The 16,942-nt window shown below is 34.8% G+C and overlaps 1 protein-coding gene across 1 annotated transcript; it reads left to right on the top strand.

Annotated features, from left to right (window-relative positions):
• Positions 1–376: 376 nt before the first annotated feature.
• CA1 (carbonic anhydrase 1) lies at positions 377–10,702 on the top strand. Its single transcript, XM_006202361.4, has 7 exons — positions 377–455; positions 1,598–1,795; positions 3,296–3,414; positions 5,448–5,543; positions 6,423–6,485; positions 9,118–9,273; positions 10,256–10,702. Exons 1-7 carry the CDS (start codon positions 419–421, stop codon positions 10,370–10,372), a joined length of 786 nt encoding a protein of 261 aa, XP_006202423.2. The 5' UTR covers positions 377–418; the 3' UTR covers positions 10,373–10,702.
• Positions 10,703–16,942: the final 6,240 nt, after the last annotated feature.

Here is a 16,942-nt window from a genome sequence, read left to right on the forward strand (position 1 = left end):
CTTACTAAATTATATTGCCAGTATCACTTAAGTATCCAGCAAGGGTAAAATTAGAAATCTCAATTTTTAATTAGGAAATCCAAAGACTCTTATATGATAATATTCAGTCACATCTGCTAGGAATATAAGACAAACAGGGCTTGGTTTTATAAAACCTAGGATTTTGATACTTCTCTTTTACAGTATGAGAAAATAAAACAATTGGAATTGGCCTCACCCTTGTGGGCTTTTTTTACAACATCATTTGTTTTATATGTATGTATTTCCTGATAGGTAGAGATGATGAAATAGGCCTATTAAGGGCAGGGACATTTCCATATAAAAAGCCCCAAGGGATGGTTTCCGTTGTCTACTGTGGGTTCAACTGCAGTCAGGTGTTATCTCTGTTTTCAGAAAAAAGAAAACTGAGCAGAAGATCATGTCAAGTCCTGACTGGGGATATGATGGCGACAATGGTAAGTTCTTCTGTTCATGTCTCTTTTCCAATTAAAGAGGTGTTGAGCACTTAAAATAACTGTGCAGTCATAGATTAATGGTTTGAATTGACTGACTTTGAATTATAAAAGCTTTGCATGTATTATTAGCAGTTGTCCTTTGAGTCATGGTTGTCTACAAAATGTTTTCTCTCTCTCTCTCTTTCAGTCTCTCCCTCTCTCCATACATTTATATTAGAAATCTATTGCTAACAGTAAAATATGGATAATCTGATCCCATAGACTATTAATACTTTACTTGTGTTGGCAAATAGACTATTTTACAGTATAGCATAGATAAGGGGCATTCTTACAATAGAGAAAAGACAGTCTATTTGGCAAGTGGTGTTGGCAAGCGGACAGCCGCATGTAAATAAATGAAGTTAGAGCACTGCCTCACACCATACACAAAAATAAACTCAGAATGACCTAAAGACTTAAACGTAAGACAGGACAGCACAAATCTCCTAGAAGAAAGCATAGGCAAAACATCCTCTGACATTAATCATAGCAATGTTATCCTAGGTCATTCTCTGAAGGCAATAGGAATAAAAGCAAAAATAAGCAAATGGGACCAAATCAAACTTATAAGCTTTTTCACAGCAAAGGAAACCATCAACAAAATGAAAAGACAACCTACAGACTGGGAGAAAATATGTGCAAATGATGCAGCTGACAAGGGCTTAATTTCCAGAATATATAAACAGTTCATACAAATCCATAACAAAAAAACAAATAACCCAATCCAAAATGTCCATTGACAAAGAAGTTGTGGTATACAATGGAATACTACTCAGCCATAAAAAATAATAAAATAATGCCATTTGCAGCAACATGGATGGACCTGTAATAACCTATAATGAAAAAGAATATATATAAGTAAAACTGAATCAGTATGCTGTACACCAGACACTAACACAACATTGTAAATTAACTAAACTTCAATTAGAAAATAAATAAATGGAAAAGGGACATTCTGAAACATTAAATTTCTGTTAAGTTAAACAGAATATCATTTAAGATACCTGAATAAATCCTAATCTAATAAACAAAGTTATACTCCTAAAACTTGGAATTGAGCATTTGATCAGGTTTTGACTGTAAGCATATGTTTGTCCTTGTAGGTCCTGAACAGTGGGGCAAGTTGTACCCCATTGCAAATGGTAATAACCAATCTCCTATCAACATTAAAACCAGTGAAACCAAACATGACACCTCACTCAAACCTATCAGTGTCTCCTACAATCCAGCCACAGCCAAGGAAATCGTCAACGTGGGACATTCCTTCCATGTAAACTTTGAGGACAATGATAACAGATCAGGTGAGCCAAAGACTCTTCTGATTTTTTCTTTGACTTTCCTGGGGAAATTAAAACAACAGGTCTTTAAGAGTGTTTCTTAAACACAATGCCCATCCTTAGTCTTGTGCACATGTATAACATCGCTGTAATCTGGTGAGGCATCTTGAACTTTTAGAAAATTTCTAAATGGTAAAGATGATTTGGGGGGCTCCCAACTCAGTCTTTCTTCTCAGTGACAGTGTCCCAACTCTTCCAATTTCCAATGTCTTCATGCTCACTTCACATCCTCTGAATGAACAGTATTTTTTTTCAAAAAGGTCTGTGAACCATCATGAATATAAAAACTGAAAATGCAAATATTTTCTAATTGAGATAAGGATGGAGGAGCACAGTAGGGAAGAAAAACAGAGGTGAAGAATATATTTATCTTTTGTGACCGGAAAAAATGGCTCTATAACTGAGAAGTGCCTGGGTACCAGTAAGAAAATGGCCTTGCATGCATCTTTTTTGGGGGGAGAGGGGACTGGTAATTAGGTTTATTTATTTACTTTTTAATGAAGGTACTGGAGATTGAACTCAGAACCTCATGCATGCTAAGCATTCACGCTAACCCTGAGCTATACCCTCCCCCATGCACCTCGCATGGAACAACTTTGTGCATAAGTATACTTGCCTATCTTCCCCTCTCCCTGCTAGACCGTAATGACTGAATTATCTTCATACCCCAGAGTCTAGTACATTTCCTGCTACACAGTAAGACTTTCAAAAATGTTTACTGAATAATTTATTAACTGACAATTTCACAAAACAACTCTACTGACAAAAGGCAAAACTTGCTTTAGCACTTTCCTACAAGGTTCTGAGCCTAAATTTTAGACACCCTGGGGCTATGTCCATTGTTAATATTAGATTAGATCTGATATTATGTGTTTTATTAATCGTATGATTGAGTAGACTCTCTAAAGAAACATGGTTCATTGTTAAAATTTTCTAAGTGATCCTACTGCCCCACTGACACTTTCTTTTAGTCCCTGGCTAGGGGTTCTCTACAAAGCTGTCAAGATACCCTCTAGTGTCTTGATCAGTTACAAGGTATGTGATGAGTAATTTGTTACCAAAAACTAAATCACTGAAGATCTTGATGCATACTTCCCATTACTGTCTTTGTTGAAAGAATAAATGAATGGACTTGCAGATTAAAGCAGATTCAAGGAAAACCCTGTAATCATATAATTCACTCATCTCCCAGTATGTTCTACTGAAGGCAGGAAAAGGTAAAACTACAGTTCATGCACTGAGAATTGTATATAACTCATGCATTATCTTAGGGTGCACAATACATATGAATGTCATCAATGTGGATGTGCGGGAAAAAAAAAACCAAGATGGAAATTCTGGTGCTAGTGTTTGTTTTCATTTCTCCTCAACCCAATTTAATGTTAATTTATATTACATGAGAAGGTAGACTGGAATTTATGATTGTAGCACTAACATACTAACATTGTTTCCTTTTTCTTTTAGTTCTGAAAGGTGGTCCTCTCTCTGGAAGCTATAGGCTTCGTCAGTTCCATTTTCACTGGGGCATCACAGATGACTATGGTTCTGAGCACTTAGTGGATGGAGTCAAATATTCTGCAGAGGTAATGTAACTCAGTGAGTGAGAGATAACTACACTGGGAGTATTCCCAGAAGCAGCTGCCTTACAACATAAGACACCCTTATAGTGGCTCCAAAGGAATGAGCATTCTAGTCCACGTAAGGGACTCCCAGGCTCCATTAAAATCAAAGGCAGACACACCATGTTTGGCAATAGAGGAGAATTTTTGGTGTGAAAGAGGCAGCTGAACTTGGAGCTGAACTCCTGAGCCCCAGAATCCTCTCATTTTAGAATGCCTCAAAAACTGTTACTGTGACATCGGGCTACCCTCTGGCCTCTTGCCCACATGGAAGTTCGTGATCTAGTTCAAGGCATTTTGTCTGTGTATCCGTGGAAAAATCAAGAACATTTGCATCAGGTTGTTAACAGAGGGTCTGGTTGAAAAGAAGAACTTCTGCTCTTTATATATAGGAATATGTACTACATTTGTAACAGCATAGATAGGTTGGCTTTTTTATTTTACTTTTATAAAATGAATTTGTAATATATATAGTTTTGAAACATGCTTTTTTCCCCACTTACCAATTTATCAAGATCATTTTTCCAACTCGGTGTAATTCCACCTCTTTTTCTAATATCTGTACAGTATTTCAGTGTATGCATATATCAGAATTTATTAACTGACCCCTACATATGGACAATTACAATGCCTTTTGCTTTTTGTTCTGTTGGAGTTTTTTTCTTTTGCTTTTACCAAAAAATTTTGCAATAAATGCATCTGTCCATACATCTTATGCACTAGTGAAAGCAATTATGTAGGGCAGATTTTCATTAGAGGGATTGTTAAATACAGGGTAGGTGCACTTTTCATTTTAATAGAGGACACAGGAATAGTATACAAATATAACTTACTTTATGTTACATTGTAAAGCTAGACTAATAACTTTCAATGTTCAGAAATCCATTAAATGCCTTTTCCTATTTCTCCTTCATAAAATTGTAGGCAGACTAAAGTCAACTGGACTGAAAGCCTAAATTAGTATTAGTAGATCTTTGGGGGAGGATTTGGTTGTATCTAAGAAAACTAAATTGGTGATTCTCTCCTCTAATTTGAGAAAAATAAAATTAATCCAGGCTTGAAATGACAGGCACTTAGCCACAAAGTTCAACACATGACAGAGGGTGGGAGGGAGAAAGGAAGGGAGAGCAGGAGGGAGGGAGAGGTGGGGAGAATGAGAGAGATTCGTGGCATGGAGAGAATTGATTTGATTTAGAAGGATATGAGTGACCAGATGATCACTTTCCATTGGATGGTCAGAAAAGGATTCTTTCAAGAATGGCATCTGAGTTTAGCCCTAATTCAAGTCAAAATCCTCCCATGAGAGAACTATGGGGAAGGTTCAATCCCCAGTACTGCCTTTAAATAAATAAATAAAATTTAAAAAGCTGATTACTTCCCCTTGCCAGCAAAAGAGAATTTTTCGGTCATGATTCCCAGATACTTCAGGACCCCCTTTTCATTAAGTTAATAAGAAGTATCTCAAGTGAGAGAAAGTTATTTCAATTTTTGTCTCAAAACTGGTTAGTCAGAATTCCTGACCTAGTTTTCTTCTGTAGAGCAACAGGGAACTATATTCAATACCTTTAATGAAAAAGAATATGAAAATAAATATATGTATGTATATGTATGACTGAAACTTATGCTGTACGCCAGAAATTGACATGTTGTAACTGGCTATACTTCAATAAAAAATAATAATAAAAAAAAGAATTCCTGATCTCACACCAAAGAGAGATTTGTTTTTAAAAAAGAAGTAATACTGAACAGTTAAGATATTCTGCGAAAAGAAATTTCTTAGTGGTTCCAAAATCTGCCACTTACCCACTCTACTCAACACACAGTTAACCCTTCTTAAGAATGAAAACATAGCCCTTCTCACGCCCAAGGTAAAAGTTCACATAGTTTTATCTTTCTAACCCAAAGTACATCTTCATATATTAACAAATTAATGTATGACTTAATTTTTACCTTCACAATGGTTATAAATAACTGCTTAACCACATTATCGTTTCCAGTTTCATATAGTTCACTGGAACTCTGCTAAGTACTCCAGCTTTGCTGAAGCTGCCTCACAGGCTGATGGTTTGGCAATTATTGGTGTTTTGATGAAGGTGAGTTACAGAGAGTTACAGAGCTCTACTAAAATTATTTTTTTACCAATCAGACCTCAAAATAGGATGAAATAAGGCAAAAAAATGTTTGAGTCTTTTCTCTTTTTCTGGAAAGTTCTTTACTAATGATTGACCACACGTGACACTGTTCCCTAGTAGACTGTGGAGTTGTATTGGGGTTTTTTGGCTTTTCCCTCTTGAAGAGAGAAATAAGTTTCAGGCAGAGACAAAATGGAAAGGTATTAAAGATGGAATGAATTTTTATTTTTCAGCTCTTCCACATTGCCTTTCTTCCTACATCATAGAGTCAGTTTATTGATTTAACATTTTATCAGGAAAAAAAATAAAGAGAATTTTTGTCCCATAAAGAAAGTTTAACTGATATTTAAAATGGCAGGTTTGTTCGGTTCCTCTACAGGAGAGTCCCTAAAAGTTCTAAAGGGAAGTTACTACTAAATTGGGTATATTTGGGTGACTAAATTTTGGAATTACAGTAATTCTAGTTAACCTTTGTTGTTTATTTATAACATGCCATTCACTGCACCAATTATAATTAATAGATTTGACCAAAAGTTAAGAGGTTTGTTTCTGTATCACAGTTTTGCTGAATTTCTGGATTTCGACTTGCATATCTTTGAACATCTTACCCATATTAAATTAAAAACAAGATTTTTATTTGCCACTTTATCTGTGGTTACACATTATGAATCATTTACAGAGTACAAGGGCCCACAAAAACAAACTTATAGCAAAATTTCCTCCCCTAAAGCAAAAATACCTTACTTTTCTCCAGCTACTGTTTTTGATTGAAAAAAAATTAACTAAACAGGACTTAATAATAATTTTTATCTCACACTTTATTTTTTTTTTAATTTCCAGGTTGGTCCAGCCAACCCAAACCTGCAGAAAATATTGGATGCCCTAAAATCAGTTAAAACTAAGGTAAACATACTAATTAAATTAATTTAAATCAGAAAACAGGAATCCATAGAATTAGGAAATGATTTAATTGTATATCTGATATGGGGAGTAGGAAGCCAAAGCAAGGGCCACCAATCTGAAAATCAAGGTACTACTAAGATGCTCCTCGCTTCTGAGAAGATCTCTGACTCAGGGAGTTCTTTTATTTTGTTTTTTGTTTTTCATAGTTATTGCTTATCTATTTCAGCAGGACGAAGCCTATAGAACAGGTTTTATAGCTGCTCAAATTTGTTTTAAAAACTATATCCAAACAAAATGTGATTTTTTTCCCATTTCATGAAAAGATATCTTTATTTCTTTAGCAAGATAACAATGCAGAAGTTAAGGATATTCTTTTGAGATCTCATTAAAATGCAATATCTCATAACCATGATTTCACTGTCAGCTAAAAAATCGATTTTCTAATATATTTAACCTTAGCTTCCCTGTTTTAATAGTAAATAGTTAAATCATATGTTAGAGATTTATCACTTTCTTTCACAGTATGGAGAACTGTCATATTTTTACATAAAATGAGTCTAGTTCATGATGATTCTAGAAAGCACTAATCTTTAAATGAGTATATTATAAAGTGAGAAAGTCTGAAGATAAATAAGCACTCAAGTCAGGAATATAAAAAACGATATATGAAAAGAAAACAGAAGGAAATAATGAAGATGAAGCAAAAATTAATCAAATAAGAAAGAAAATGAAATATAAGGTAAATTTTTATTATGAAAATAAAAAGTTGATTTTTTTGGAAAAACAACAAAAAAGCACACTTTTGGCAAGTTTGATGATGAAGAAAAGGTATGCTACAAAAAAACTACTAGAAATAAGGAAATGGATCATAATTAAAGATGTGATAAAAAGGTTTAAAAGAGAAAAGTTTGTACAGTTGACCCTTGAACAACATGGATTTGAACTTTGAAGGTCCACTTATATATGGACTTTTTTCAATAAACACACACTACAACACTACTCAATGGGCAGTTAACTGAATCTGCTCATGCACAACCGTGGTTACAAAGGGCTGAAGTTATAGGTGTATTTTAGACTGCATGGGGGTCAGCACTCCTAATCCCCACATTGTTCAAAGGTCAGCTGTATACCATACCAGTAAATTTGAAAATTTAGAGTAAATGGGTGAATTTCTAGGAAAATGTAGAGAAACTGACTCAAAATGTGTTGAAAACCTAAATAGGCCAAAAATCTGAGAAGAACTTTTAAAAATAGCCAACAAAAAAAATGTACATAGTAAAAGGAAACTCTAAGCCCGGAACATGTTATGGGAAAGTGTTACACAACTTACGAGAAATAATCTTGCCATTGTTAACTAAACTGCCCAGATGAGGGACAGAAAACTTTATATCAATTTAATTTAATGAAACCTAATACCAAAACTGGGTAAGAATACCTCAAAAAGGAAATCATAGGCAAATCTTTCTTAGGAATATAAATAAAAGATATATTAAAATTGATTACAGCAAATCATATTCAACAGTATAAAAAGAGTAACACTTCCAAACTAGTAGAGTTTAATCCCAGGAATGCAAGGATGGTTCTATATTAGATCATCTCCTAATAGAATTCATTACATTAACAAACTAAAGATGAAAAACTATATTATAAACTTGTTAGAGTCTTAAAAAGCATTTGATGAAAACTCAATGCCAATTCCTGAGGACAAAAAAAGAAAGAGAAGAAAGAAAGAGAAAAAAGAAAGAAAATTCTCTGAAAACTTATTGAATTTAAGAAAGAATATCACATAGAAACTTGTATCAAACATCAAATTTAGTAGTGAAATATTTTAAGCATTCTCATTTCAATCAAAAACAAGGCTAGGGTGTCAACTATGAACACCACAGCTGAACATTGCAATGAATGTCCCAATCAATGTAATAAAATATAAATAATTATGGAAAAGAAATAATAATAAAATAAAATAAAGAAATAAGAGTACTTATTAGGGTAAACATTAGAAAGTAAAGACAAAACTGTCATCAAGTGCAGAGGATCATTGATATCTACCTGGAAAACTCAAAACTAACAGCTAATAAGCAGAATCAATATGCAAGTCTAGTAAAGTTGATGACATAAAATATTATCTATAAATATCAGTTCCTTTTCTATACACCAATAATAACCAATCAGAAAAGAAAATAGGAATAAATAGAATAAAGCTAAAACACACCAATACACATGTCAATAATATCTTCGCCAGCAGAACAGTATCTGGTATCATTCCTAGAGAAGCAATAGATGCTTTATATTGAAAATTAAACATATTTTAAAGAATATAGATTATAAAAAAATTTTGAACCTTTGCTTATCCTCAACCAAATGAAGAAGGAGGAAGATTGCTTAGTCAAAATTTCAATGTAGCATATTTTCAGTCTTCTATTACTTTTGTTTATATCCACAAACATACCAGACATAAAATACTATATAGTAGAAAAGATTAAATTCTCAGCTAAGATCTATACATACATACATATATATATATATATATATGCACATACACCAAATAATATGACATATATGTCACACATGTATGTGGTATAAGTATTTGATATCATGGTATAATAATATATTACTTTTCTTTTTCTTTCAGGGCAAAAGTGCCCCTTTCACAAATTTTGACCCCTCTGTTCTCCTTCCTTCATCCCTGGATTACTGGACCTACTTTGGCTCTCTGACTCATCCTCCTCTTCATGAGAGTGTCATCTGGATCATCCTTAAGGAGAGCATCAGTATCAGCTCAGATCAGGTAGAGTATGAAAAGTAGATGAGTGAGAATTGGGAGAACAGAGCAGGAATATCATTCCAATTCCTGGTATTAATGGGAGAAATCATTATTTCAATAAGATTTTGAAGAGTTCATTTTCCCTTCCAATTGTCTTTTTCCAATACTGAAAAAGATGTAATTTTGACATAAGGTCTATTGAATAATAAACAAGAAAAAGGTATTATAAATACTTTTTTTTTACTTTATGTAGAAAAATATATATGAGATTCAGAACTCCTGCTCTTCTTTTCAGCGTAATAAGGAAAAATCCAACCTTGTTAAATATCTTCCTAAGAGTTTCAGAAACAAAGAAAAAACTGTCACTGGAAGTACAATTAAGACTTTGGAGAATTGTGACTCTCAAGTCAGCCTTAATAGTCGACATGGTTTTATTTGTCCTTTTATGAAGCTTAAGTTCTTAAATATTTAACAAAATATCTTATTAACTACTGTTTATAAGTATGATAATAATAACTACCTTTGATTGAGTGATTTCTTTTATTAGGTGCCTTACATATGTGTTGTCAGTCAATTCTCATAACAAACCTTTAGGATAGGCAGTGTGGCGTATTGGTAACTAACACTTATTGAGCACATGCCAAATGCCAAACACCATTCTAACAACTTTATATGAATGAATCCATGTAGTCTTCCCAACATCTCAGTGAAGGGGTCCTCTATGGAAGCCGAGGCACCAAGCAGACAGGTCTCTTACCTGAGATAGTCCAGCTGGCCAGTGAGACAGCTGGTATCCTAACCCAGTCTCCCATGGATAATTTAAGCCAAGGGCCTAGTGCAATGAAAGGGGAAGGAATTTTTGGCTTCCTCCCTTTTTATCAGTGAATGCACTGCAATCCTCAACCTGATTTTCTAAGTATCAGTGCATTAATTACACTAGGGGAAAAGGTGTTTTGTGTAATTTTAATAGCTTTTGACTCTTTAAATATTTTATCCTTCCTCTAAGCTGGCTCAGTTCCGCAGTCTTCTGTCCAACGTGGAAGGGGGTAAAGAAGCCCCCATTAAGCACAACAACCGGCCTCCCCAGCCTCTAAAGGGCAGAACGGTGAAAGCTTCATTCTGATTGGCCCACGAGGAAATATCCTCCCTCATGGAACACAGCTCTGCTTCTGCCATAATCCAATAAAGCAAGTTTTAAGAAACAAATTTATCTCAACGCTAGCAAGACAGCACACCTGCAAATTTAATCTGTACAACTAAAAACCTTTAATTTTTGCTCTTCATGCTTAACTGAAATAGTAATCTGCGAGCTTACACACTTGTGCTTAAATTCAAGTATATTTTGTGGAATTCCTTATAATTACAATTAAGGAATACTTAATTTCTCAGTGATTTGTATCTCTTTTCATTATAGTCGGTTTAATTGAACCAATAAAATAATTTTACCTCTTTCTTCTTGTCTAATATGCACTCTATTTTTAAAAAGCATTAAGTTGCTACCCCATTTACAGTCAAAAATCTTAAATGCTGTATTTGCAGTATTATTTTGCCTCAAATGTAATAACCTAAGAACATCTTGAAATGAAATATTGAGAGTTCATTTGCTTACTCTTGGCGACAAATATACAACTAAGATGACAACTAGATTTAATATTATTATTCCAGCCCAACATTGCTACTATTTGTGTACTCTGTGATAAAACTAGAGTTTTATATAAGAAATGATGCTTCTGGTTATTACTTCCACTTTTCCTCCCCCATTAGCAAAGTGCTTTTATTTTTTCCATTGTTATGATTAGTTAGCTTGCATGGAGGCTCTGTACTTCAGATTTGGAAGAAAAGTCACCAGTGAATTGTTTATAAAAATGAAGAAAGTGTTTGTCTTAAAACTATATAAGAACATCATGTAATTTTCTAGTTAGATGTGTACTTAACCTGAAGCCCGTTCCTCCTGAAACCACATCTGCATTCAGAATTCTACAATTCTTGTGTCTAGTATCAGTCTTGTGATGCACTTAATTTCTCTTTTCTGAGAAACCATATTAGAGAGCAAAGCCCACATTCCTTCCAACGTTCTAGTCTTCTCTAATGTCACAAAATCAGTCAGAACCTCTAAGTAACTGTAATCATAGTCAAAAGGACAGACAAAGCAGATTCTTCATTGCTCTGACAGATTTTTTGTATAAAGGCTGTTTATTTATTTTTAAATTTAAAAAAATTATTTTTAAATAACATTATTATTTGTACCTAAAAATCATGCTGGAAGACGTCTTTTGAAAATTTTTATTGGGGCCCAGAAATTAAGTGAATCCTCTTTATTAAAAAAGTGATGGATCCAAATAGCACTTCATTTAGCTCTGATGTGTTCTATAGAAATACTATAAAGCATTCTATAAAAATAAATTACTTCCTTTGTAAAAGTAATCCGTGTGAATTAACATGTGGTTGCCAGATACTGAGAAACCTTGAGTGACACCTGTCCTATGATCTTCTTATTTCACGTGAGTTACATTGATAGGATTTTAATCTAAAGTTATCAAAGGTCATCATGAGCACCAAAGAAAGAGGAGTATAAGTTTAATTTAAGAAATAAATCTGCAAAAGGTGCTCAGGGCCTACAGTGTTTGAAAGTATTTTCTGAAAAGAAATTGAGCAATTTAAAAATAAGTTTCATGGCAAGGACCTGGAAAATACTTGACTTGATAACCCATATATATTTTTTGAAGAAGGTTAAAGTGGATTCCAGGATTTAAATATAAGTCTGTAAGTCTTATTATGGAAAGGGCAAAGAAGTGACAGAAGATATATGATGGTCATCACGCTTTATCCCTAAGCTAAATGCCAACTGGGGAACATGTTTCCCCTTACTGCTTCTGCCAGAATTTCACATATTTGGCAGAACTCACGAGGTGCATTATGGGAGCTTTCCACATTTCTCTGAAGTAGCCGATAAAACAGCTGTTGGGAGGAGATATGTGGACAAGGCACCGGATCATCTAAGAGTGCAACTCATATGTGTCTTTGACTCACTCTCCTGCTCTGTGCCCTCTTCCCTTGCTAGCTTAAGTAGAGGATTTGAACATCCTTCAGGGATTCTCTGTCTTTTCCGTGATGTTTAGTAGCTGGCTTCTTTATGCCAAGATATTTTCTAAATTATTCATTTCTATAAGCTTGAGCAAAATAACTCTAAAAACATTAAATTCCTCAGAGAGAATTGGGGCAAAAGACAGAAATATCTTCTTTTAATTTTCCAGCAGGACTCAAAGAGAAAATTTTCATTTATTATAATTCTGGTTAATCTATGTCAGTGGTTCTTCACCAGCTTGTTGTCACAGATTCCTACGAGTTTGTGTTAAAAGCTATGAAATGTCTTCCTGCCTCCCCTCAACATGTAAATTAAATACAGCCAAATTTTTGCATGGAGTTTTAAAGTTCTCAGCAACTTATGCCTTTTCTTTCTTCCTTCCTCATAACAAAGTCAATCCTGGACCCCAAGATGAGATCCTGACTCTAAACTATAAAAAAATGAGCTAAAATGGATTCCAGGTCTCTCTTGATCTCACTTTTTCATTTAACATTTATTTTTGCTTTTCCACCTTATTGTTTATAGCAGGTCCCTAGAGGTGGAATGACAGTATACTTCAAGTATAGTTTGTGAATTATCTTTTTGTTGTTTTTCCATATTCCAAATATTATTTTGAGTTGGTATGAGGTTCCATTGTAAGAGAGATATAAAAAGACAAAAAAAAATAATCCAAAGCTTAGTGAATTGCTTCATTTATTAGTGGGTAGGCTAACAAGAAGTCACAAATGAGAGTTAAAAGGGACCTAGAAGAAAAAAAATTGACTGAGGAAGATATCACCAGATTGATAATGGGCCAAAATCACCCTGAAAGTCATCAACACTCTTTGTATCTAAGACCATGAAAGCATAAGGAAATATTTATTTTCTGAGCATTATCTTCATAATTATCTATAAACACCAAATGCTTATTTACTCCCTATTCTCTGAGGCATTGGACTGGGATTTCCTGATTACTCTAATTAGATCTGGCTATTTTAGATCTCATTAGATAGACAAAGAGACAGATAGACAGACAGACACACAGACATAAATATAAATGAATAAATAATTGCATTTATTCCAGGACTACTCTACTTAGACAAAATGGAAATGTAGGTGTGAGTATTGAACCTACTGCAGGAAGATACTTGATTTTATGTCCCTAAGCGTATGTGGACACATTTATAAAGCTAAGGGAAAAACGCATAAAATAAAAAAGATTTTAATGGCAATATAACATGCTTGAAAGAAGTTAGGAGAAATGGCCTCAAGCTTTCCTGCTTACAAATCTTGCTTTCAATAAGGAAGTAACTCATAGGAGTAACTTAGAGCCTTAAAGATATGTGCACACTCCCATCTTGTATCTTTACAAATATCTTTATCCTAAAAGTAAACTGATGGACAAAGGGTAATGTTTGCAGGCATGAGAATGCTCAGAGCACAAGTGCATTTACTGGAGGTTTCTCAGAATGGCAGCTGGGCTAATCCCCTTACTATGAGGAGGTAGAAATAGCAATTGTGTCAGAGCGCAAAGAGTTTAAGTGGCCTTATTTTTTTTCCAGCAAAGACTAGAGAATATACCTTCCCCAAATCATCAACAAACTTTTTTTTTTAATTTTTTAAAATTTTGTCCAACTATTTTCTTTATTTTTATTTTTGTTTTTGTTTTTGTTCTGGGCAGGAGAAGGAATTATGTTTGTTCGTTTATTGATTTATTTATTTTTAAATGGAGGCACTGAGGATTGAACCCAGGACCTCGTGCATGCTAAGCATGCGCTCTACCCCTGAGCTATGCCCTGCACCCCCCAACAAGTATTTTAATACCCTTAAGAAACAAACACCTGTTACTCTATTTGGATGTGGTATTTTCCATCATGTTATTAGATGACCTAAACTTCCAGCAAGAATAAACATGCATACCATGCAGGAATAATGTTTAGTTACAAAAAAAATAGTTAAACCCTGATCTCACTTGTACACCAAGATAAAACCAAGACGGATTAAATTTTTCAATAAATATTTAAATATCTGGTTGGAGAAGAACTGTTTCTCAAAACACCAAAGGCACAAACCGAGAAATGACAGAATAGTTGATTGAACTATAAAAACCTTGAATTTGTAGATCAAGCAACAATAGCAAAAGAACTTTAATGATAAGGAAAGTGACAACTGGGGAAAATTTTTCAATACAAATGACATCCACAGAAACAAGGTCCTTGCTATAGAAAAAGCTTTCACTAGTTATTAACGTAAAAATTGAATTCCCAGGAGAAAGTAGCAAGCAGAATTGAAGAAACAGTTCTGTAAAGAAGAAAGAGAAATCATCAATAAATATATTAAAAAATGATCAACCTTATTTTTTGATGTCATTTGCATTTTCTAATTAAAAACAAACAGTACAGTAAGGAATGTTCTGTCCAGCATCTCACACTCAGGAAAGAATGCTCAGTCTTAATAATCAAAGAAGTACAGTTGTAAACAATGTGTTCTGATTCTTTACATACAAAATCAGTAAATATTTTAAAAATAATACACAGTGTTGTCAGTGATGCAAAGAAATGAGAACTGTCATACATTGCTGGAAAGAGTACACAGTTCTACAGTCTGTTCATGAGTAATGCAAAAGCTGTGTTCGAGAAGAAATTTTATCATCGAGAATTAGGTAATGAAAGTATAGGTTCAATGTAGGAAAGGAAGTGTAACTGATAGAATTTTAGACTTGCTACAATATGAGTATCTATTACCCTTATACCAAAATCTATATTAATTTTATTTATTTACATTTATGATCCCCAAACTTATATTTTCATTTGAGATCAAGGTTCAGATGCCCTCATTTAATTGCCTGTTTAATGTCTCCACTCAGTTGTCACAAGGACATCTCAATCTATTCAAAACCCAGCTCTTAGAACCCACCCAGACCTTGTGCCCACCCGCCCCAGTGCCCACCAGCCCCAGTGCGCACAGCAGTGACCAGGCAGGAGGATTTGCTCACTGTCCAGGGGCCAAGTGCAGTGTGGAAACAAGCTTCGTAGTGATCAGGGAATCTAGTGTCAGTCTTGTCTCCTGGAAGAGGAACGTGCTAGGAAAAGAGACTGAACTCAATGCGTTGAAGAAAGGCCATCTTGACATGCAAAGTAAAACATATAAAAGTTAAGACAACAGACAAAAAAGAGATGAATCACAAGCTAATAGCATTTGCTGGAGAAGACCAGAACCTGGTGGATGATTGGAATGTGGTCACAGAATCAAGAGACCCAATCAGAAAGCTGAGGTTAAGGAACCAGGCTTCAATTCTGGGTGAAATGAAAAACGGACTAACGCAAGCTATTGTCCATATCTCAGGAGAACTGAGCTATCACCGCCTGGACTTCCACATAGAGTGTGGGCAGAGCAGCAGTTATCAAAGCTGGAGCACCATGGTCAGGAGCAGGGTCGGCAGGTGCACAGCCCCAGGCTAAGACTAGATTTCTTGTGTCCCAGTATTTAAGATCAGGGTAAGTTTTAGAGAGCAGCAGAACTGAATTTGCATCAAGGGGTCCATAGCCCCAGCTATGATGAGAAGATACATAATAAGCATGAATAAGAAGGAATTTTTAAAGAAAGGTGTAAAAAAGATAGCATAAATCTCATTGTCTGCAACTGTCAAAGCTCCAGGCCAACTTCAAGCTACAATCATTATAAATCTCCTCCCAGTCAGTTTTTTTTAATACTCTGATATTTATTTTTATTTTTTAATTTTTTATTGAGGTATAGTCCGTTTACAATGTTGTGTCAATTTCTGGTGCACTGCATAATGTTTCAGTCACATGCAATCAGCTTTGAAAGGTTACATGAACTCAAATAAAGAACAACAAAGCAACCAAAAAAAAAAGCCTTTTTACGTTAAACTTGATTTAGAAATAAGTGATTCAGCACTTCAAAGAACAAAGGGAACATTCTGTCAAGTTAGAGTCTATTCAGAAAACTCAAGAAGGATTCCAACCATTTCCCACTGAGCAAAGTAGACGAAGAATCTTACCAAAGGTAGCTGAAGGGCAATGTGTGATGTGCAGAAAACTTGTTGATGAGCAGTATATGTTATAACCTGATTATCTATGACCTGATGGACCTGTGAGATAAATGTCTTGGACTCAAGGGGCAGCAGCCAAGACACTGTTCATGCTGGGACTGAACAGTTGCATAACAGCATCAGAGCAGTTCCACCGAGAACCCCTTGATACTGACTCTCGGAATCAATCTTTCCTTGGTAAGAATGGACCCACTTTGCAATTCAAAGTATTAAAACAATATATTCAAATTAACTCACAGCTAAACCAGGGCATGTGATAGGGCAAATAGTTAAAATGCTGGAGGCACTGGAAACAGGAACACATTGTACTTCAGCAAATATTTACTGAACCACTACAATGTGCCAGGACCACCCAGACATCCAGCCTTCTGCCACATCCCAAATCCCTCTCATCTTCTCTCATTATCTCCATTTCCACCACCACAACTTTGTCAAGATCATCCTCGTTTCTCGCTGGGACAACTGTCATCCCATTGGTAGCTCTGCCTCTGTTCTCGTCCTTCTCCAACTATGCTCCACAGCAAAGTTCAACCTGAACAAATTCCTCCCCTGTATAA

Source organism: Vicugna pacos, chromosome 29, assembly GCF_048564905.1.
Source record: "Vicugna pacos chromosome 29, VicPac4, whole genome shotgun sequence".
NCBI classification, from domain to species: domain Eukaryota; kingdom Metazoa; phylum Chordata; class Mammalia; order Artiodactyla; family Camelidae; genus Vicugna; species Vicugna pacos.